Source organism: Ostrea edulis, chromosome 5 (assembly GCF_947568905.1).
Source record: "Ostrea edulis chromosome 5, xbOstEdul1.1, whole genome shotgun sequence".
Taxonomy (NCBI): Eukaryota; Metazoa; Mollusca; class Bivalvia; order Ostreida; family Ostreidae; genus Ostrea; species Ostrea edulis.
Genome location: NC_079168.1, coordinates 10202031 through 10225196, shown reverse-complemented (window position 1 = coordinate 10225196; position 23166 = coordinate 10202031). Strand labels below are relative to the sequence as shown.

General features: G+C 34.6%; 1 protein-coding gene across 1 annotated transcript; it reads right to left on the bottom strand.

The window, feature by feature from the left end:
- Positions 1 to 3486: 3486 nt before the first annotated feature.
- On the bottom strand, positions 3487 to 22148 carry LOC130054525 (MFS-type transporter SLC18B1-like). The gene is made up of 13 exons (XM_056164491.1): positions 21924 to 22148; positions 20359 to 20454; positions 19447 to 19520; positions 18301 to 18448; positions 17662 to 17730; positions 14996 to 15080; positions 7702 to 7853; positions 7507 to 7605; positions 6944 to 7038; positions 4459 to 4554; positions 4296 to 4370; positions 4081 to 4174; positions 3487 to 3600 (listed from the first exon to the last, which is right to left on the bottom strand). The coding sequence occupies exons 1-13, from the start codon at positions 22146 to 22148 to the stop codon at positions 3520 to 3522; spliced, it is 1389 nt and encodes a 462-aa protein (XP_056020466.1). The 3' UTR covers positions 3487 to 3519.
- Between the last annotated feature and the right edge of the window lie 1018 nt (positions 22149 to 23166).

The following is a 23166-nucleotide window of genomic DNA, read 5'->3' as shown; positions in this document are numbered from 1 at the left end:
ACGATTATGGAATGTCCGCAGTGTCTAACAAACCAGATTCAACTAAATAGTATGTGTTTTTATATCAATTACACCGTAATACATTAATATCATACAGAAATATAACGCATATCTTACACAGAAATGTTATAGATACAAGGCGAAGACAACAAACAGTGATCAATCTCATAATTCCTATAAGCTACACAAAATAGATAGTTGGGCAAACAAGGACCCCTGGACACACCAGAGGTGGGATCAGGTGCCTAGGAGGAGTAAGCATCCCCTGTTGACAGGTCACGGCCGCCGTGAGCCCTATATCTTGATCAGGTAAACGGAGTTATCCGCAGTAAAAATCAGTGTGCCAAGAACGGCTTAACAATCGGTATGAAACATGTCAGACAGCATTTGACCCAATGCAAGGTTGTATTGACGAACTAGATCATTATAACGATCATAGAATTTGCGAAATGCTGACTTCAATCGAGATTGTTGAAACCCCTGTACCATCAACTTGTTTGTCAGTAGCTTACCTCGATTTAAAAACTGACTATACGCAGAACAAGCTCTTGCATATCGAATCAGTTGAGATATATAAACACCATATGCAGGTGATAATAGAATATTGCTACATAAATATGGGAAATATATATATATATATAGATATAAATTTAAATGTTATAAGTCTACTGAAAAACAAGTTGAATGTGCAGGGGTTTCAACAGTCTCGTTTAAAGTCAGCATTTCGCAAATTCTATGCTCGTTATAACAATTTAGTTTGCCAATACAACCTATGATTGGGACAAATACTGTCTGACATGTTTCATATCGATTGTTAGGCCGTTCTTGACACACTGATTTTGATTACAGATTACTCCGTTTACCTGATCAAGAGATAGGGCTCACGTGAGGGCGGGTGTGACCATTTTCCCCTACTCTTAATTTTGTATTCTTTGTGAGATTTATGAGATTCATTACTGTTCCTTATGTGTAATCAATCTCATAACTCCTATAAGGAATTTAAAATACAGAGATGGGCAAGAACGGAACCCTGGACACACCAGAGGTGGCACCAGGTGTCTAGGAGGTATTAACATCCCCTGTCGACCGGTCACACCTGCCGTGAGCCCTATATCTTAATCACGTAAATGGAGTAATCCCTAATAAGAATTAATGTGTTCATTACGGCCTAACAATTGGTATGGCAAACAGCATTGATGGGAAGCGAATTCTCTATAAATCACAAATATATTGATTTTTGTTTGACAAGAAAAAAATTGTATTTTAAAAAAAACCTAAGCATATATATAAACAATGCATACACTCATTCATCTATGATGGGAAGCAAATTCTATGTTTGTACATAAAGGATTAATTTTGAATCAAAACATGCATAAATCCATGCGAATGAATTATGCATATATTCATTTCCGTTAATGCATAAATTGATTTCAATTAAATTCTGGGTTTTTTTTAAATACTTTAAAAATAAAATGTGTAGATAATTTATGTTCTCGTTTGTTTGATGTGATTGTTGGTTATATATTGTTTAACGTCCCGCTCAAGAATATTTTACTCATATAGAGAAATCACCATTACCGGTCAATGGCTGCAAAATTTAGGCCTATGTTTGGCGCCTAAAGACCGAGAAAATAAACACCGCCTTCACATTTACCTGGCCTGTGAACCCTTGTCAATCAGGAGAAATTGAGCTTCACATTGATGCTAGAAATTGATGGACATTTAGTACTAGTCTTTGTGTATACCTTATCTATCTTATCAGGCGATCGAGGCGCCCGTGCAGTCCTTTGATGCTTACCGCGTAATCCAACTGGAGAGGGAATTTTCATGTAGAGATAGTCATACAATAATAGTAGTAAATTTTGCATATAATTATATCAATTATAACAGAATATAGTAGGGTATACTTAGGAATGGGTACGATTGATAATAATTATTACGGATTGTTAGAATATAATTTACACAGACATCGATTTTATGCTAAACAGATTAATTATGAGTAAATATATTTTACGTTAATGAAATTTTGTTTACACTCATTTGAAAATCTATAAGCGTAATTTTCACTCAAAACATGGCGACAAACGTGTATGTAACTGCATTCTAATTAAAATTAGACGTTAAATCATCTCGTGTATTCGCATACATGCAAGGTGTATGCGAGTACGCGAGCGGATCTAACATCTAATTTTAATTAGACTGATGTAACTGTCAACTTATCGGAAGAGAAGGTAGCCGCTATAAGGGCTCTTTCTTGCATATAATGGTTGGAATTGGGATCCAGAGGAAGAACAAATTCTTCGTCTGGACCAATTATCGAAGGCACTGTCAGAAAATCCGAATGTCCGACTGTTTTGTAGTTATGGACGAGAAACACAGACAACTCTGGTGTGCCTTCCAGAAAAATTAATTCAAACTGAATAAAACTTTCTGAGCAGTTTTGGAATATATTCATGTAGCCATCACGGGGCGTTGGACGATGATTGGTACATAGCCAGAAAATCTACCACAGTACGCAGGAACTCCCGTCGGAAACTATATGTTTGGCAGTCCATCGTCAGATACCGGGTATCTGACGGAGGCAGTTAAATGGATACAAGAAAACTTAGAATAAAGAATATTCTGTCTAAGCGTTCTTATTTATATAAGATAAATTTATCGAGCTTTAATTTTTACATGTTTGATTCATTAGATTTAATTATCAACGTTTCGATTGACTTGCAGAAGAAAAATGACTACCATGAATTTTTCAATCTTACAAAAACGTACAGGTATTGCAGGTAACAAAGATACCATCATGTGTATTTGGGACGGTATATACAAGCAAGGGTTTCCTCGGGCTCGGGGCTTCACACCTGTCTTAAATTAGCTCCGTCCCTTACTTAACTTACCTGAGGAAAACCGACCGGTTGAAAATCTCGGCCTTTAAGAACCTTTGAGCATAGGGGGATCTTTAGCATGCCATACCTGCTGTGACACGGGGCATATGATTTTGCAGTCTCATTAAAAAAAACATCCGATTTAGTCGCCTTTTACTACAAGCGAGGGGTAATGTGGACCTATTCTGGCACAGGTCCACACTGGATAGAATGGAATTCTATATCAAAAAACCTTAAAACATATAGCATTCTGCTTATATTCATCTCTGATAAGTTCTAACAACTTATGATGTCTTCATACATTAATTGATAACAAAGGTCATAAAACATTTGCCTGAAAGGGTGAAAATAACGAACAATTATCAATCATAATTCATATGAGGAATACAAAATCAAGAATTGGGCAAACACAGACCCCTGGATATACCAGAGGTGGAATCAGGTGCCTAGGAGGAGTGAGCATCTCCTTCCAACCAGTCACATCCGCCGTTAGACCGATGAAACACGTCGTACGTCGAATTATAAATGTCAATTAAAAACGTGCACTCCATATGAATAACAATGTGAAATAAATGTTTATTATGTTTGGTTTATGAGAATACATACAGAAATAATTAAATACTGTTAACATATTCATGGATTACATGATCATAATACTTCCTGTGTTGTGTCGTTGCACTTTCAAATAATTGCAGTGACCATAAAGTACAAGGACCATAGCCTGCCAAGAAAACGAAATATACCAGTGTTGATTCTACATTTAGAAAGAGTGAAATATTCATAAACTTTGATTCATTAATTTAAAAAAAAAATCACATGAAAATTGCATGTTTATTTTCAAAGGATGTTTTCAATTCTAACGATAATAATAAGATGTATTGTGTAATCATGTGTATTGGCGGAATTGTGGACTGTAAGTTAAAACAGGACATACGTCTGCAAAACAGCGGAAATATTCTCAAATTTATGACATCAAAGACGATGCCATAGATAATATTTACATGCTGTTAAATAACGCTATGGGTTCATTTCTTTGAACATTTCCAATGTATAGCGACAATCAGGACAGAATAAGAATAAATATGTACTTGATTTAAAAAAAAAAGGCTAAGAAACGCATTGAAGAAGTTTTGCAGCTTTAAGGAACACTACCTTTTAGGGACAGATAATTTTTATCATACATATAAACTTTAAAACTTACTGATATTGTTAGTAACCCCGCACAGAATGTTGTTGACCATTCGTTACCAATTTGATCCACTAAGGCACCCCCTACACTGGCCCCTAGAAATGCCCTAAAATATATTTTATATTTGACCATATTAAAACTGTTTACAAATGATAGAAAACATTATCAAAAGTTTCTTTAATGAAAGTTGTATAGAATGAATCATGAAAGTTTAAACGTCTTACTACCCTAGAGAAAAGCAGGAATTGAATACACCAGAAACCACACCATGTGTATCCATACTTTCGTCCATTCCAAGATATCTGTCAAAGTAAATGTGAATGATCAATTTTGTTTTTATCTCTATATTTTGTATTGCATTGTGTAATATCACCATAAGGAATGACTTACTTCGCTGATTCCATCAGGCCTGAGAAAGTTGGAATGATGGCACCAGCTAAACCCATTCCCAGCAGAAAAAGGGACAAAATGACAGACCAGAGTTCACTATTCAAAAAAGGCAAAATGAGTGGTGAAATATTTTTCAATGTAGAATAGATAATGCAAAAAAGCACAAATACTTAGGAGCAATATTTTGATAAGAAGTCGAAGATGTGCTCACAGAATAGAACATACCTCGTTCATCTTTATCAAATAGGGTTTTCAAATTATTTTCCGTCAGTAGAAATTATGTTTTTCAACTTTGTTTATTACATTTCAGGTATCATTGATAAGAAAATCCACATTTGTAACATCATATTATGCGATTTAACAAATCGTTTATCAGGATGATAATGAAAAAGTGAAGATCACAATCAGTGATCAATCTCATAAATTCTATAAATAATATGACATCAGGGTTAATACTGATCCATGGAAACACCGTAGGTGGAAAACGATACCTAGGAGGAGTAAGCATCCTCTGTTGACCTGTCACACCCAAGGAAATCTATTTGGATGAAAAGGTGAACATAACGAACAGTAATCAATCTCCTATGATGCAACTGATTCGATACGCAAGAGCTTGTTCTGCGTATAGTCAGTTTTTAAATCGAGGCAAGCTACTGACAAACACGTTGATGGTACAAGGGTTTCAACAGTCTCGATTGAAGTCAGCATTTCGCAAATTCTATGGTCGTTATATCGATCTAGTTCGTCAATACAACCTATCATTGGGTCAAATGCTGTCTGACATGCTTCATACCTTCTGTTAGGCCGTTCTTGGCACACTGATTTTGACTACGGATCACTCCGTTTACCTGATCAGGATATAGGGCTCACTGCAGGTGTGACCGGTCGACAGGGGATGCTTACTCCTCCTAGGCACCTGGTCCCACCTCTGGTGTGTCCAGGGGTTCGTGTTTGCCCAACTATCTACTTTGTATTGCTTATAGAAGTTGTGAGATTGATCACTGTTCGTTATATTCACCTTTCATACATAATCTTCAGGAAGGAAAAACAAAACGGATACAAAATTAATGATACATCATAAAAAGTGTGAATTTGAGAAAATGTGAAATTCTGCATTTTTATAGATCCTATTTATGACTTCCCTAATTCTGCAAATGTTATATAATATACGCTTTTAAAATGAGTTCCTTATTAAGATGAAATATTTATCCGGTGTATTGGCTAAATATGGCATTCATATGTATGTTTTAAGAGAGCATCTTTCATCATGAAATAATGAAGATAACGAACAGGGATTAAATTCATAACTTCTATAAAAAAAACAAAATTAGGATTTGGACAAACGAATTCTGGATATATCAGAAGTGGATCAGGTGATTAAGAGGAATAAGCATCCCATGTTGACCAGTAACTCCCGCCTTGGTGTTCTATCTTGATCTGCTAAACGGAGTAATCCGTAGTCAAAATCAGTGTGTATAGAACGACCTAACAATTGGTATGAAACATCAAATGACAGGTTGTATTTCAAAACTATCGTTATAACGACCAGAGTTTGCATAATGCTGACTTTAAACGTGTGTTGAAACCCCAGTAACATCAACGTGTTTGTCAGTAGCCTGTCTCAATTTAAAAACTGATCATACGCAGACCAAACTCTCGCATATCGAATCTGTTGAGAGTCATAAACACCACATGCAGGTGATAATGGAATATTGCTCTTCACTCACGAATTGCTCTTCTTGTAGCCAAGTAGTTATAATGTCTTCACTTTTTGAGATATTCTTTTTATAAAGTATCGAAATTTCGGTGGCTGCAATACCTCTTTTTCAAGTTGATTTCCTATTTATATTTCTTTTAATAACCGTCATTAAAATTGTATTTTGGTACAAATATAAATTTGTGGTTTATTTGTATTAGAATGAATTGGTACTCTATTTACGATAGGTTTTGAAATAAAATCAATGTCAAATGTTTTCAGAAATACGATTAAACTGATCTATGTTTTAACAAATGGAAAACATGATAAAAGCATGATAAACAGTTAACCAGTACTTGTTGACTATATGTAGAAAAGGTGAAGATCAGGAACAGTGATGAATACCCTAATAAATGATATAAGTAGTATGGCAAACATGGACCCCTAGACATACCAGAGGTGGGATCAAGTGCCTAGGAGGAGTAATTCGGCGTCAGTAACTTTCTGTCAAGTACTTATTTACTTATTAGGAGAGCAATGGGAAGACAAAGAAGACTATAACTTGGTTATAAAATAGGTCAAGCGTTAAACCTTGCAGTAGTATACCGTTGAACATTCAAAATTAGTCCATATAATCAACACATTAAAACCCCAATATGCACGGTATCCACACAATTCGCCCCAGAAATTAAATACAGGTTTACATTTTGTGTATTGATGTTGTTTTAATTTACTGTTATTGGTATTCTTGATAGTTTAATGCTGTAGTTAAATAGAAGATATACTTACAAAGGTAACATATCTATTAAAGGTGTTGGTCCCATCAATAAGTAAGCAATCGCCGCTGTTAAACTTCCCATTGCCATCGTGCTCTTCACATAACCCTAGAGAGGCAAATTTATCTTGTGTTATATTATCTTACAATACCTATCTCAAGCAAAATTTGAAATTAAAACGAGATCTGGTAAAAAAAAAATTCTTAATACTGGCACGTACAAAACATTTGTGACTCATTATCATTTTCGTATTCTTTCACGCCATTTCCCCTTCAACAAGAGCTCAACATTAAAATCAAAAGTAACAAGTCTGAAACATGGAGGTCCAGTGTTATGGTAGTCGTTGGAACGATAAAGAACCCTCAATGGTACGGCCCTGAGCCCCATGCATTAGTCAAACTTTGTGGAACTTCGCCTACAGCTGATGACAGCTTTAGAGGAGTAACAATTTCTCCAATGGCACGTGATATACGAACAATAGAACACACTTTCAAAGACATTTAAAGGTAATGGTAAGCGACAAAACATTCCACAATTTCGTACATCAGTAATGAATAAAATCCACCACTAACTTACTTTTTTATCGATAACATATCCATATACTGGTCCGGCGATGGAGTACATCAGTCCATATATCAAAAACATCAGCCCTATTAATGCTGGTTTTCCTTTCAACTAGAACATCAAATGAAATCGTGACCTGTTTATGAATGTGGAATACATATATGATTTGTTGGCAGTAAGTCACATTCCAGTTAAAGTATATTGTACCTCGGCTAGGTTCTCAACATGCAAAGCTAGAGTTGAGTCATTAAACCCCATAGCAAAGCATCCCACTGTTAATGTCAAACTAACCACCCACGTATAAGGATTCTTGAGTAGAAAGAAAACGGATTTGTGTCTGTCTCTTGGAGAATCTGAAAGTGAAATGGTCTGTTTAGAAAGCCAAGCGATTGTACGTTAACGTACCTCACAACATAGTCTTCCCTGGTGTTTGATATCGAATGCCAAAGTAACACTCGCAAAATTAATTATATTGTGTTTTCTGAATTGCAACAATGAATTTTTATTCAGATAGAATGTTTGTTTTAATAGGACAAAACCCTGTCCTTGGATCATGAAATTAACAATTTAGGTAAAGGACATTTGCTCCCTTTTAATATCTATTTATTTACAATTTAGTATCAATAGCATTAAAATCAATGCTATTGTTATGTTTTACACACAACCACTATATACCTATTTTGGCCCCACCCTGGAGTTAGAACATTTATCCCCCAAAATCACGAAATTTACAATTTTGTTACCCCCCCCCCTCCTGCTCTACATGACTATGCAATGATTTGCCTTACAGATGTGATGTTGAGAAGAATAGTTTTAGAAATTGATCAAGTTCTGTTAGTGCTTGAAATTTTGAAAACAGTTTTAATGGTAGTTTTCGGTTAAAAGTATTAAATTGTTATCACGCAAAGGACGATGATCAATCATAATTGCAATGAATGGAAACTTCCAAGCCTATCATCATTAAAAACAAGTAATATCTGCTAAATAACTTACAACTGTGTTCTTCTTTACTAGTGTATGAAACATTTTTAGAATAAATCTAAAGTGAAAGAAGTCAATAGTTTGATACATACATGTCAAACAAGAACGAAAGGAACAAACAAACAACTGGACAAAAAAGAAAAATACATATACAGATAAGTAACTACATATAAAGATAAGTAACTACATATACCGAGTAAAAAGTGTCATTGATGTCCAACAGTGCTCCCACTGGACCAAAATTCCCTTTCGCCACTTTTTCGGGGTGCGGCGCAGCGCAAATAATCCCATGCTTTACAATTATTTCCATCATATTATTTTATTCATTACACTGATTTTAGCATTTTGAATCAATTACATTACTTAATCATATCCAGCTACCATACCTAAACACTTCTTTCTGAATTATTAAGAAGTTGATTTGCTTTTTAATAAATTCTATTATGGAAATCAAAAATCAGATAATAAATCATATAAATATAAACTTCATGAAGCTACACTCCTCAGTGAAAACATTGTGTATATTGCCGAAATGCAGATGTCACAAAACATCAAGCCCAATTTAGAGTCGTATCTCAACCATTCCCTATTAAATTTCCGTTTTGGTATGGAAGATTTTGCAGTTTGGACAGAATAAGATGTTTGAGCATGTGGGGTTAACTGTAAAGCCAACCATAGATATTCAGAAGACTGACTTGGGTCAGAAGCTACGAGTTTAGTGTCAAAATAGAATGGGGTGCATAGTCTTACGAGATTAACATTTTTATACTGTTGCGCACCGAACTTCAAAAAGAAAAAAATCATTAAAATTGCTATGTCCATATCAATGGTGACCGACCGCATTGTTTATGAAATATTCAAACTAAAATCAAACATATCAAAATCTTGTAATCAACGAGCTTGGCCGCAAAAACAAACAATTGATGTATTTACATTATACACAATAATACGACCAATTTAATTACCGGTCAGTTCTATGGTTAAGAAGTTACATTAATGTGAAGATGATCACACGATAATGAATAAGACTTTAAATGTTAAACAATTGACCACAACAGGGTACACAGCTGTCCGATGTACTTTATTACATAATCACCGACTTTTTGCAGCCATACATTACCTGAGGCTATTATCTGGCCTTCGTGACCACCTCTGTGTGCACTGGAGCGACGCGAGATTTCCGGTCGCACGCGTTGACTGAATAAACAGATTTTGACTGCATAAACAAACAGGCGATAATGTGTCACTGACAAAGGAAAACACAAGGGAGATTTTAAAATACAATTTACTGCAAAAAGGGATTTTCGCCACTTTAATTTTTTTTTCGCCATTTTTGAAAAAAAATTCGCCCGTAAATGGCGAAGCCCAGCTCGAGCACTGATGTCCAAACACACCAACATAATAATCAAGGTCTATGAAACGCTTTACATTCATTTCATCACCTCACCAAAAATCATTTAGATATATACCTATACATGCATCTGTATGACTTGGACTACAGAGTCCAGCGCATAATTACCGGTATATAGCAATCAATACATGAACGTCGACATTTTTTTTGTAATCAATGATGAAGTTGATTTCAATTCACAATCAGATTGGAGAAAATGTGAATCCAAATAACCCAGATAAATACATGTACAATTGAAAGCAAATTAAAGGAAGTTATTTAACTTTAAAACTGAATGCTGCGTTATCAACAAGAGTGGAAAAAACTCATTTGTAACATGAAAGTTAGTGCAAAAGGATATACCAAATCTAATATAATAAATTAGACTAAAATATATGTGCATGGATCTAGATTTAGGCATTGTAGTGATTGTTGATATGTAAATCTTTTTTTTAAAAAAGAACAAAAGACAAAAAACAAATTTAAAAATTCCAAGAGTTTGCACCCAAGTACAATATACTTGTACACTGTGCTCATCAACACATATGTATTACACTCCTTGTGTAAACCTCATTTTCATATTGCAAAGGAAACTCGCTGGTTTGTCTTGGGTCTGAATGAGAAAAATACATATTGTTAATGTTTGAATTTTATAAAAAGGTTCTTTGAAGGAAAAACAAATAACTTTAGCAAAAAAAAAAAAAAAAAGCAGTAGATTCACTGCTTGTGTAGGAGTTCTAATATGAAAGAAACCTAACAGAAGTGACTCACAATAAACATTTACAACATGTACTGTATAACTCGATGAGAATCTCAAGTTAGGCAATTAAAAGTTACAATAGTATTTTTCAAACAGTAATGTTCAAACCGTTCTGTTATACACATCTAAGCTTGACTGGTCCCTTAACAAAGAGGTCCCTTAACAAAGAGATTATGGAATAGGCAGAACCAGTCTAATATTGACAAGTTTAGCATTTGAAAATAAACTTAGGGAGTTAGCCAATGAAATATCCATAATAAAATCACCTACATATTGAATGCTGTAGACTCATATACGTACTACATATTTATTTGGTATCATCATGTTCCAAACGGGGAGAGGATATTGTTCTCCATGAAATTTAATAAAAATCGTCATTACTGATATTGCTCCTGTTAGAAATAATGAAGAGGCATCTCACCGAAAAGCAATAAATTTTTTCATATGAAAAGATCATTCATAGAAACAAATGTGGGGATGGGGAACAAAGACAGTAAATCCATGCCCCCCCCCCCCCCACTCCTTCATCTTTTGTACGTTTGGAAATAGCATATACCTGTCATTGTTAATTGTTTATGAACAAATTGAAAACACTGTTACTTTTCATTGTGTGTTGCATCCTGTGGACCGCAAACCATTTTACATTCAAGCTTGACACAATTGCAACCTTTGTCTAACACTTGTTCTAATCATATGTATTTCAGTAAACAACCCTCGTAAAATTGCAGGCGGTATTTTGAAGACTTCAAACCGAAGTATTGTAAACGCAGACCTATAATTGTTTACCTTTTGTCTTTTATTTCCCCCAAACATTTCGGTTGAGCATCACTGAAGAGACATTATTTGTCGAAATGTGCATCTGGTGTATCAAAATTGGTACCGTATAAGTTTTACATTATGACCCCTGGGTCGAGGCCTTTGCTGGTGGACTGTTAGTTCGCGAGGGTCTCTACAGTCCAGTAGCTAAGTACTTCAGTACTAGCTTGAAAATACGGATGTATATTTAATTGCTGTTATAAAATTTAGAAATTCATTTCAAAATTAAGGATTATCTCCCTCATGCATATCTCTTATCCTTGGACGAATTTGGCTCCACTCGTTTGGCATGCTGTTTTTGGCTATATTTAGATCTAAAACTTCATAGTTATTTTGGATTTCAAACATTTCGGTTGAGCATCACTGAAGAGACATTATTTGTCGAAATGCGCATCTGGTGCATCAAAATTGGTACCATATAAGTTTTACATCATTATTTTCATTTTCATCTTTGAAACTAAAAATCGAAATAAATTTGGTTGAAAAGACGTTGGTTCTGAGGAAAGTCTTGGTCGTTTAAAAATGGTAAGTTAAGCTTAACACCGTTGCATGCTCTATATTTCTGAGTGAATATCGACTATCTATTTCAACACTTCAAGATTGAATGTCTAGTACTATTCCATTCACACCTACTTATCGTGCATAGTATCAGGGAGTTTCATCAGTTACGTTATATCGCCCCTTTGAGTCCCTCTCTGTCAAAACATAATCGTACACAAGGTCTTTGTCATTCACAATCGACACGAATCTGACTGTGTAGTTAATTGTTTTACTGTGTCGAACACATTTTTGCTGTGACAGGCGAAATTGTTACTGTGTTGAAACCACACAGTGAAAATACAGATGGAAAACTCTGATAACTCTCATGTATAGGTTCATGGCGTGGCTTCTAATAATAGATTCAGCTATGAAAAGTATTGGAGTTTTTTTTGTTGTTGTTGTTTTTTTTTTGTTTTTTTTTTTTTTTTACCTGTAACCGCTATGCCAAGGTTACAGTGCAAAGGCACCCTAACCGAAATCGGTTTGATGTACGGATTCTTATTGATTCTCAAAGGTTTGCACGAATGAATTTCTTAATAACCACTTTAATTTTTGCAGACGTAGATGATTTTAAAGAATGGCCTGTTTCTTGCGTCCCATTTCCCCCCAGCATTCCAATTTAGTTGACTAATGACATGTCTAACACCAGATGACGATAAAAAAGGGTTTTCGGTTTCTGTCGCGGTGACAATAAGTACCGACGCTTGCGCTTAGCTCTTAAAAGTAATTACTAAATACTTTATCATACAATGTTTCTATACCTTCGGTAACTTTACCGATTGAAATAATGGTAATTTCCTTTAATTTCTCCTGACAGGGACTAGTAAATGAGTGGTTCTATATGATTTGCAAAAATGTTACCTTTTTATACATACTTTACACACTGTCCAACGAACTATTTTTCCGAACAACTGCTCAAGATTAACCCTGCGGATATGAATGTAGACCCCGTATTAGATCGGTTGCAAAATTACGACTAATTCATACACGACTTGTTTACTGCAGCGATGCATAAAGCTAGCAGGGGACAGTTTCACACTATAGACCCGGTCAACTTTAAAAAAAAAAAAAAAAAAAAAAGTAAATACCCCATATTTTAAGTGATATTACATCTGTAAAAATGCATACAATAATTTTAGAATGCATGTCAAATGTAGCTGAGTGCTTCATAAAAATGTTGATATACAACATGTAGGTGTCACCCATCTTCACAAGTCAAGGGTTATTGATTCGTTACCTCGCACTAACCCTTGACATCAGTCGCTATTTAAACGTTGGGCTCGAGAAAAAGGATGACGCAATACGCTAAAATAAATCAGCCAATGGGATTTCTTGTTTCAGATGAAAGTTTGGTTAGGGAATAAACAGAAAGTAAACAATGGCGTCCGTTGACGAAAAGATATGTGAAAAACATCAAATCGATCATTTGACTGAAAACCAAAAGCTTTCGATATCATGTATCAGAGAAGAAAAAGATGTTTTTATTGGGACTAAACCGGCAGTGGTAAATCGCTATCTTACGAAGTTGTTCCCATTATTTTGGAGGAAAATGCAGTGACGCTGATAGTCGCCCCACTTTTCAACATCATTGCGTGTTAAATTATTTCATAACGCAATCAATAATTAACATTTTTCGTCCTTTAATTGTTGTAGTTTATCATTTAGTTCATAGTCAATTTTAGACAACTTGTTTAATTTGTTAAAACATAGTCGACAAACGTACTTCGACAATCCATCATTTTCATTCGGCTCATACCCGAAAACCTCGTCTAATTGTTTTTTCAAGCAAAACGAACTCCCGAAAATCAATCGACGGTATCTGTCTTGTACTAATTGGCCACAAATTCTACACCATAATGCCGTCGCCATGCGTGTTTACTGTTCAGTTTCTTTTCGACCGATTATAAAAGCCGTTGTCTGATTGGTTTGCAGCTTCAGGCTGCAAACCAATCACATGCTTCTTCTCGAGCCCAACTTTTAAATAGCGACTGATGTCAAGGGTTAGTGCGAGGTAACGAATCAATAACCCTTGACTTGTGAAGATGGGTGTCACCATGATTCCTAGCATATAGATGGGTGCAAATACGAAACTAAGACATGTGGTCAGTTGCTGAAGAAATTCCGGTGAAAACATGCATGGTCCAGCAAAAGGTCTGTAGCTGAGAGGGAAGGTGGATGGCCCCATATGAAAGGTAGATTCTTTAGAAGGGCAGATAGGGTTCTTGATTGTGCACAGTTTCTAAATCCCCATGTTTGGTACTGTGATGGTGTGGGGGTGGTGCTGATTAGCCCAAATGAGAAAAAATCAAGGCAAAAAAGGGGAACCTGCTGAGAACACATGTTTTGTGCACCAGCACCAGTATTTATAGATTACATGTAATTTAGGGTAATAATTCATTAACTACACCGATATGAAATACAAGTATTGCCATAAAAGGGAAATATGATTTTTCATTAGTCTATCATAATCTGACTTTGATTTATACCCCCTATCCACATTTTTCAGAACCAAAGAAACTGTCCCCTGCCACCTAAATTTACATATATTTAGCGATAAACCGGAAACACGATTATGAAAGCAAGATCCAACTGGCGACAATAAAGCTCAGCTATGAATAGCGCTTTAAAAATAAATCTTTTCCTATCATAATAATTACTTCGTCTGCCCAACAGTTGTGGGTATTGTTAGGTATATAATGTGCAACTATGTTTTCCTTCTTTCATAACTTTATCAGGTTATTAACAATGGACAACTGGGATAGTCTAATGTCATGACGTGTCAAAGTATAAAATGATGAATTAAAACACAATTGATATACAATTTCTCCTCTTAAATTAGATAATTCTACCACTTACTTTTATCAAATGAATGATTGCTGAGATGTGTTTCAATACTTGTTCTTACAACATGACAACCCATCATCAATTTTCAAACTGACGTCGTAAAATTATATCATGCATCACGTGATTGGGTCTACTTGAGCTAGAAATAAGATTGATGAACTCACCAACATTATGCCGTATCAGGAGATACCCGGATGTTCCACTAAGTATAATCATACTACCAACGACGAAAAAAGGCAAACCAAATCCGCCTAACTGAAAACACACAAGATTATTTATGAAATTTAAACACATTCTTTGTATCGCGGTCATAATGCAAAGATACATCAAATCAATGAAATTGAAATTGACAGATTGCATAATTAACATGATATTGAAATTGATTCTGATGTGTATATGTGATTTTCCTATCTATTAAAAGACATATTGCATGTTTCGAAAGTATATAAAATTATATGCATTTGTCTTATGCATATAGAAATTAATTTTAATAGTTAGTACGCCGAAATATTGCGATAATTAATAGCAATACTGATTTAAATCTAAGCTCCTGATGGCAAACATATCATTAATTAGTGATACAGTGACATCATATGCGACCTTCTTCGATCAAATGATTTCAAAGTAATGTTAGATATTATTAAACCTCAGGCTTTATTCACCATGGGCAACGTTTATTTCGATGTTGACAAATTTTCCGAGTCTTAAGACAACATTCAAATCTGATATAGTGATGTAAATACCCAAGTGTAACGAGAAAAGAGAGTATGGAATCGACAGATTTAATTGCGAGTAAATAATGTTAACATTTGTCGCTGTCTAAACACTATTCGGTAAGGTTATTCCTTTAAACATCTGGAATTGGCGTTAATTTTTATAATAAAATGTGCAATTATTATTCATTTTTGGATAAAATAATTATGATACATGTACATGTTACATCGTTGACAACAAGGCCTACTGTTATGGGTGCATTTCGAGAAAAAAAATACTGATATCTCCTAATCAGGATATAGGACTTACGGTGGGTGTTACTGGTCGACAGGGGATGCTTACTTTTCCTAGGCGCCTGATCCCACCTCTTGTATATCCAGGGGTCCGTGTTTGCCCAACTCTCTATTTTGTATTGCTTATAGGAGTTATGAGAGTGATCACTGTTCGTTATATTCACCTTTCATAGATAAAAATAATCAAATTTAAAGTGAAAATAACAACATTTTCTTTAAGAAAGTAAAATCATTTTTTTCTTTTTTGGAATTGTGATCTAAACGTCGCTATGAAGTGAGAGGACGGCGTCATACTGTACTTGATGTTACGAGTTCATTTTGAAAAAAAAACAAATGAAAACATTATAATTCAATCTAAAGATAGTTATTACAATGTTTTATCATTTATAATTGCAAGTTCAATCATTTTCGATCTTTCATTTTTATTTTATTTGAACTGCGAGTTGGTGGAAACTGGGATCACGAGTATGGGTTGTTACAAGGTCAGTTGGTGCAAGCGTGTATTTTGTGAAATGATGAAAACCAGAACATAATGCATATGCTGTACAGGTTTAGCAGTGTTTAGCTTCAATATAATCATTTTCTTGCAATTCAACTGGGTCTCTGTCCAACTGATTTTGGAAATGTACATGGACAAAGGCGGTTGGTTTTCTTCAAACAAAGTCCTTGTGCTGACAAAAAATCATTATAATGATCTAGTTTGTCACTACAACCTATCATTGGATCAAATGCTGTCTGAAGTGTTTCATACTTATTGGTAGGCCGTTATTTATACACTGATCTTGACTACGGATGACTCCCTTTACCTGATCAAAATATAGGGCTCACACGGGTATGACCGGTCGACAGGGGGCGCCTACTCTTCCCAGGCACCTGATCTCACCTCTGGTATGTCCAGGGTTCCGTGTTTGCCCAACTCTTAATTTTGGATTCCTTAAAGGAGTTATGAGATTGATCACTGGTCGTTATTTTCACCTTTTCAGGCATATTTTTATGATCATCGTTATCAATTAATGTGTGAGGACCTCATGAGTTTTGGGAATATTTACATTATAGATTTATAGTACGACTGTCTGGTAAGGCTCGGTTATCCTTGATTTGTTGCGATGAACCTTAGGACTTGTTTTCAAAGATTTTGTATATTACACATGCAATAAAATATATTCAACCCAAAGTGGATTCAAATTGACTTAAAAACTACAATATCAATCCGATGATTTCAAATCGTCAGCGCTAAAAATATTCTCGCCCGTACAGCTAGTAATTTGATGTTTACAAGGGAGTCCGCTGAGCTAGTATTATCTCATTGCGTTGTGACGTCAAATGTTTTTACTGTAAAGGACGAGCACTACGAATGCTATACATGTACATCTAATTTCTTGCGAATTAATTTCCTGCAGTCTTGAGTACCGGTGCCCGCCAAAAACATCGGATATACAGTATATAATAGTATTTTCAATGAAAATTGGGTACACTTCGCAATGAAATTATATCCATATTTTGATCACTGTTGGTTATCTTCACCTTTCATCCATTCTACAAAGGACATTATATGACGTAATAGTACAGTACGAAAGGAACTATCGAAATGAATTACACATATCATCTAGGAAATCAGTAGTCTATTCCATAAAATGTCTTACGAAAAAATCCCCATCTTAGCGTTTATTTAAAGACCAAAAATACCGTACGGTTTCTTCACGGATAACTGGATGTGGGCTATCAATGCCTATTTTTACGCCGTAGGTTTCGAACTCACGACCTCCCGGTAACGAAACAAACACATTACCACTGAGCTCCTGTGACAGGGTATTGTACACCTGTCCTACCTCATAAAGGGCACCACCAACTGCTGGTCCAATTATAATTCCAAGTCCACCGGATGTCTGTAGAAGGGCCTGCAGGGAAAGAAAGAACTCGCAGTAAAGTGTTAGAATGTAGTGTGTTATATTTCTATACAGGTATACTTACTAATACACGTGTCTATTGATGTAGTGTGTTATATTTCTATACAGGTATACTTACTAATACACTGTCTATTGATGTAGTGTGTTATATTTCTATACAGGTATACTTACTACGGTAATACACTGTCTATTGATGTAGTGTGTTATATTTCTATACAGGTATACTTACTAATACACGTGCCTATTGATGTAGCGTATTATATTTCTGTATAGGTATACTTACTAACGCACGTGCCTATCGATGTAGTTGTGTTTTTGTACAGGTATACTTAATAACACACGTGCCTATTGATGTTGCTTATTATATTTCTGTACAGGTATACTTACTACACATGTAACGCACGTGCCTATTGATGTAGCTTGTTATACATATTGTATTTCTGTACAGGTATAGTTACTAATACACGTGCCTATTGATGTTGTTTGTTACGTTTCTGTACAGGTATATTTACTAACGCACGTGCCCATTGATGTAAATTGTTTCTGTAAAGGTATACTTACCAATGCTGTCCCAACGTTATCTGGAAATGAACCTGTGATTGTGGCAAAACTGGCTGTATAAAACATAGAACTTCCAAAACCTTCCATTGCGCGACATAAAAAACACACGACACTATATATCATCTCGTCTGAAAAGTTATCCAACACTCTGGAAAAAAACCAACAGCATTGAAGGTGATGAGAATCAGACAGAAATACTTGTGGATTTCACTCGTGCACAATGTGGATTGTATTGTATTATTTGACTCCCTTGTTTATAGAGTTCATTAGCGTGGTACTTGTACGTATATGGATATGATGATTGCCAACATTATAGTAAAATTGCAGGATTTTATATAATCATTTATAATATAATTATAATAATAATCTATATAATAATTGCAAGATTTCCTACAATGCTGGCTCCACTCCCGTCCAATCTCCAACCAGAGAACAAAACCACATTTCATTGTTTAAAGAACAAGCATAAATAACGTGAATGTGTTCAGGTACTGTCCATTGTATTAGAATGAGAATACCTATAATCAGTATAAACATTTGGGATACTTTTTAGCAGATTCACCGACGTGTTGCAGGTTGATGATATGCCATCGTAAATCCAGCATTAATGGCGAGAGATTTTGGGAAAATTTAACCAAATGTTCACTAGGCAAGACTGATACGTCATGTATGTATTTCCATACACTGGTTAACGACAGCTGCTTATATCATATCACTGATCATTATCTACCACAGCAGCCGATCCATTTGTGGGCTTTTGTGGAAATTCTAAAAACTTAAATTTATAACGTGTTAATAGTTTTTTTTCCCAAATAATGTGTTTATCATATTACTGTTCTTAAAACATTCATACTGCATTAGTGCATTTACATGTTTGAATGATATTTCATACATTCATTTTTGTAAAACCACTTATATGTTCTTACATGAATGATGATAATTCATGTGTGTTTCCTTGGAAATATATTAGAATATTTAGCATTTTGGTGGCTGATTTGATACTTTGCATCAAAATCATCTTTTATATACCTGTATATTTCCTGAATATGAAATACTTTTTGTTAAGGAACATTTCTGTTTCGGAAAGCGATAAAAACATGAAATCATGAGCATAACTAATGATCTGCAAGAAAAAGAGGAACTTACCCAAATACTAAGGCACCGAATCCTCCAACCATGGTTCCTGCGAGATACATGTACTTTGTTCCAATTCTTGTCATCTGATGGAGAGAATGGTTGAATGTGGGTTATGTATATGATTAGATAAATTACCAGAATTGTCTAGATAATAGAGAGTAGTTAAAACTGATAGTGGTAGTGCATTCAATCAAAAAAATCATCAACCTATCTACAACATTACTAAAATGACCAAAATGACATAAATTAAAACTTAATAAACTGGAAAGGATAGGGGGAAGGGGCGTCTACATATTGAAATCGTCAGGTTTTTTCACGGAGCTATAGAAATACACCTGTTCTCAATCAGAGTCAGACCTGCTTTGATCTAATCAGCTGTTACGAGAAATGAAGTTTAAAACCACTGTTTAATTGTTTATTTAGTTTTTATTTCATTATAAAATTGTCGTCCCAAATAAGGAACGGGCGGGCCGAAACTTCAGACAATTCCACATAGTTCGTGTCATTGGTCATTTTAGTATGAATATATATCAGTAAGGCATATGAACATTTTAGTATAAATATATATCAGTAAGGCATATGAACATTTTAGTATAAATATATATCAGTAAGGCATATGAACATTTTAGTATAAATATATATCAGTAAGGCATATGAACATTTTAGTATAAATATATTTCAGTAAGGGATATGAACGTCAAGTGAACTACAGTGATATTGATTGTCTGTATAAAAAACAAACTATTTTCAGATACAGTATATTTTGTGTTATACCATAAAAATACTTCGTCATTTAATCAAGGAAAGAAGGTATGGATCGGGAGTTTGATATTCCTTATACCGATATCCCTGTTAAGTATTCTAAATAGATCCAGAGAGAGAAAGAAAGAGAGAGGGAGAAAATACTTGCTTAATACTTGCATAATTTCCCAAAATCGGAGAAGACAAGAAAATAACGAGTTCATACACCCCAAAGATCATTCCAATCACAGTTTGAGGAACTCCTCTCTTTTCAGCCTAAATTCAAAATAAAATCAAAACATAATTTTTAAGAATGCAATTCTCTGACGAAAATAATGATTATAATCGGATAAATGGAATAGCGTCACAGTTATACAATCTTCAAGAAAACTTTAACAAAAAGATAATTAGAATATTCAACGGTACTCGATAGAAGAAACCAGTGAGTGTTGTTTGTCACGTGATAGAATGATTTATCTTTTGAATCCTTGAAGGAATATCTGCAAATCTGCACGGCAATCAAAACCCCTGTTTAAAAGATTTGAATATGTGATGAATAGAACATATTAATTACTGATGAATGATTTACCGATGTAATTCTGCTTGTGAGTTTTAATCATAAAAAGTGAAGATCATGAACAGTGATCAATCTCATACTAGTAAATCCCATAAAGAATACAAGCGTGGGAACAGGACAAACACCGGAGGTGGTATCAAGTACCTAGGAGAAGAAAGCATCCTCTGTTCACCGGTAACGCCCACCGTGAGTCTTATATCCTAATCAGGTATACGGAGTAATCTGTAGTCAAAATCAGTATGGAAAGAACGGCTTAAAAATTGGTCATGAAACCCGTCAGACAGCATTCGACCTAATGACAGGTTGTATTTGCAAATAAGATCAATATAACGTCCATAGAATTTGCTAAATGTTGACTTCAAACGATACTGTTGAAAACCCCGTAAAAGCAACTTATTTGTCAAGAGCTTACCTCAATTTTAAACAAATGTCATGCGCAGAACATGCTCCTGCGTTTCGAATAAGTTGAGACATAAACACCATATGCAGGTGACATTGGAATAGTGGTATATTAATATGGAAGTTGACAATGGAGGAGCTAAAGTCATCCAGTTTGTCATAAACTTGATAATTGAAGATGATTTATCCATATGATAGTGATATTTTACAAGTGATGAACATATATGTAATAGTTTATTATTTCCTGTCAATTTGTTTTATCTGTTTTATGTTTTTGCAGATTTATAAAACGAATTCGCTCATGTTTTAGGAAAGCTCAATCCAACTACAACCCAAACCTTATGCATCTTAAAATCACTCTTACAGTTGATTTACAAAAGTCTAAAAACTTTTGTCATTCACAATTATAATCCTACATCTCAATACCGGCTATTACGAAGTATCTTGTTCTTGATATAATCTTACTAACAATAATATCTCGTATATATTTAATTACTGTTATAAAATTTAGAAATTCATTTCAAAATTAAGGATTATCTCCCTCATGCATAGTTCTTATCCTTGGACGAATTTGGCTCCACTTTTTTTGGCACGATGATTTTGGCTATATTTAGCTCTAAAACTTCATAGTTATTTCGGATTTCAAATATTTCGGTTGAGCATCACTGAAGAGACATTATTTGTCGAAATGCGCATCTGGTGCATCAAAATTGGTACCGTATAAGTTTTACATATACAACGTAAATCAATTCTAAAACTACAACTATACCTTTGTTGGGAAGAATGACATGGAGAGAGAGAAACATGAAACATTTAAAAAGTTCGAGAACGCCGTTACTGCCAGAAGAATCTTTTTGTGTTTTGGAATCTTTGAAAATGAAAAATCACTATCCTCCTTCTCATGAATAACATTGCTTTCGTCGTCTGTACTAGAATCTGAAGTTATCAATGGCACCATTTCCACAGGTTCTGCATCTGTCCCTTTCATTTCCATTTCTTAAAAACAAAAATCGTAATATCTGTATTTTTTACTACGAACTATTTTGGTAAATATATGAATTATGCAATATTTAACTTTTGTTGGAACATACAGAAATCACAAACAGTATTCAGTCTTAGTCCGTCTGTTGTTTACAGATGGCTGCATTCAGGTTAATTATCGCAGTAAGTTTTATTTGCAAGCTCTGAGCACGGTTTGAATATTAAGTTTACCCAATGATCGAATATGTATATCTTATTCGTGAACAAAGTTATTGATTTGCAACGACATATGTTCGCATGAAAGGCCCAAATTCTCATGCATATGGATAATTAAAAGGACTGATTCACGATTTTTGAAAAAAAAAATGTTTTGCTTTTTTGATGTTCAACATTAAAAATATAACTCATTTAATGTCGACAGCCAAATTTTGACCTTCTGAATGAAAGAATAAAAGCAATATTTTAGCCTTAAATCTGTGTTATGTAAACAAAGACTCGAGTCTTTTTATGTATACAAACAAACCAGTGAAATATTAATTTTGAAACATAAAGCATCTCAATTTTGCATAGCCACAAATTCTAACTTTTAGATGACGCATTCTATCCAAAGAATGCTTGAGATGTGAAAGATATAATAAACTTAGATCGATATCCATTTCTTTTGAAAATTTTGTAAACATTAACATATCGAAATCTTTGTTTACAAAACAAATAACAAACTCTCTAAAATGAGCTTCTGTAATAATGTATAACATTAATTTTTATGCGAAATCTTTTAAACAGTAGGTTTTGGTCATTAAAAGTAAAAAACAAAATCGTGAATCAGTCCCTTTAAGGACACAATATGTACATCATGGTGCTTATCATCACATCTTAACACATGTGATGTATTCATATTCAGAAATTTAACGTATACAAATAAGGTCACCAATCGTGGTACCTCAGTGGTTCGTCGTGGGTTCAAGTCAACTAATACCATAATCGCGTCAAACCTAAGATAAAAACAAAGCAGTGATTGCTCCTTCTCCAAC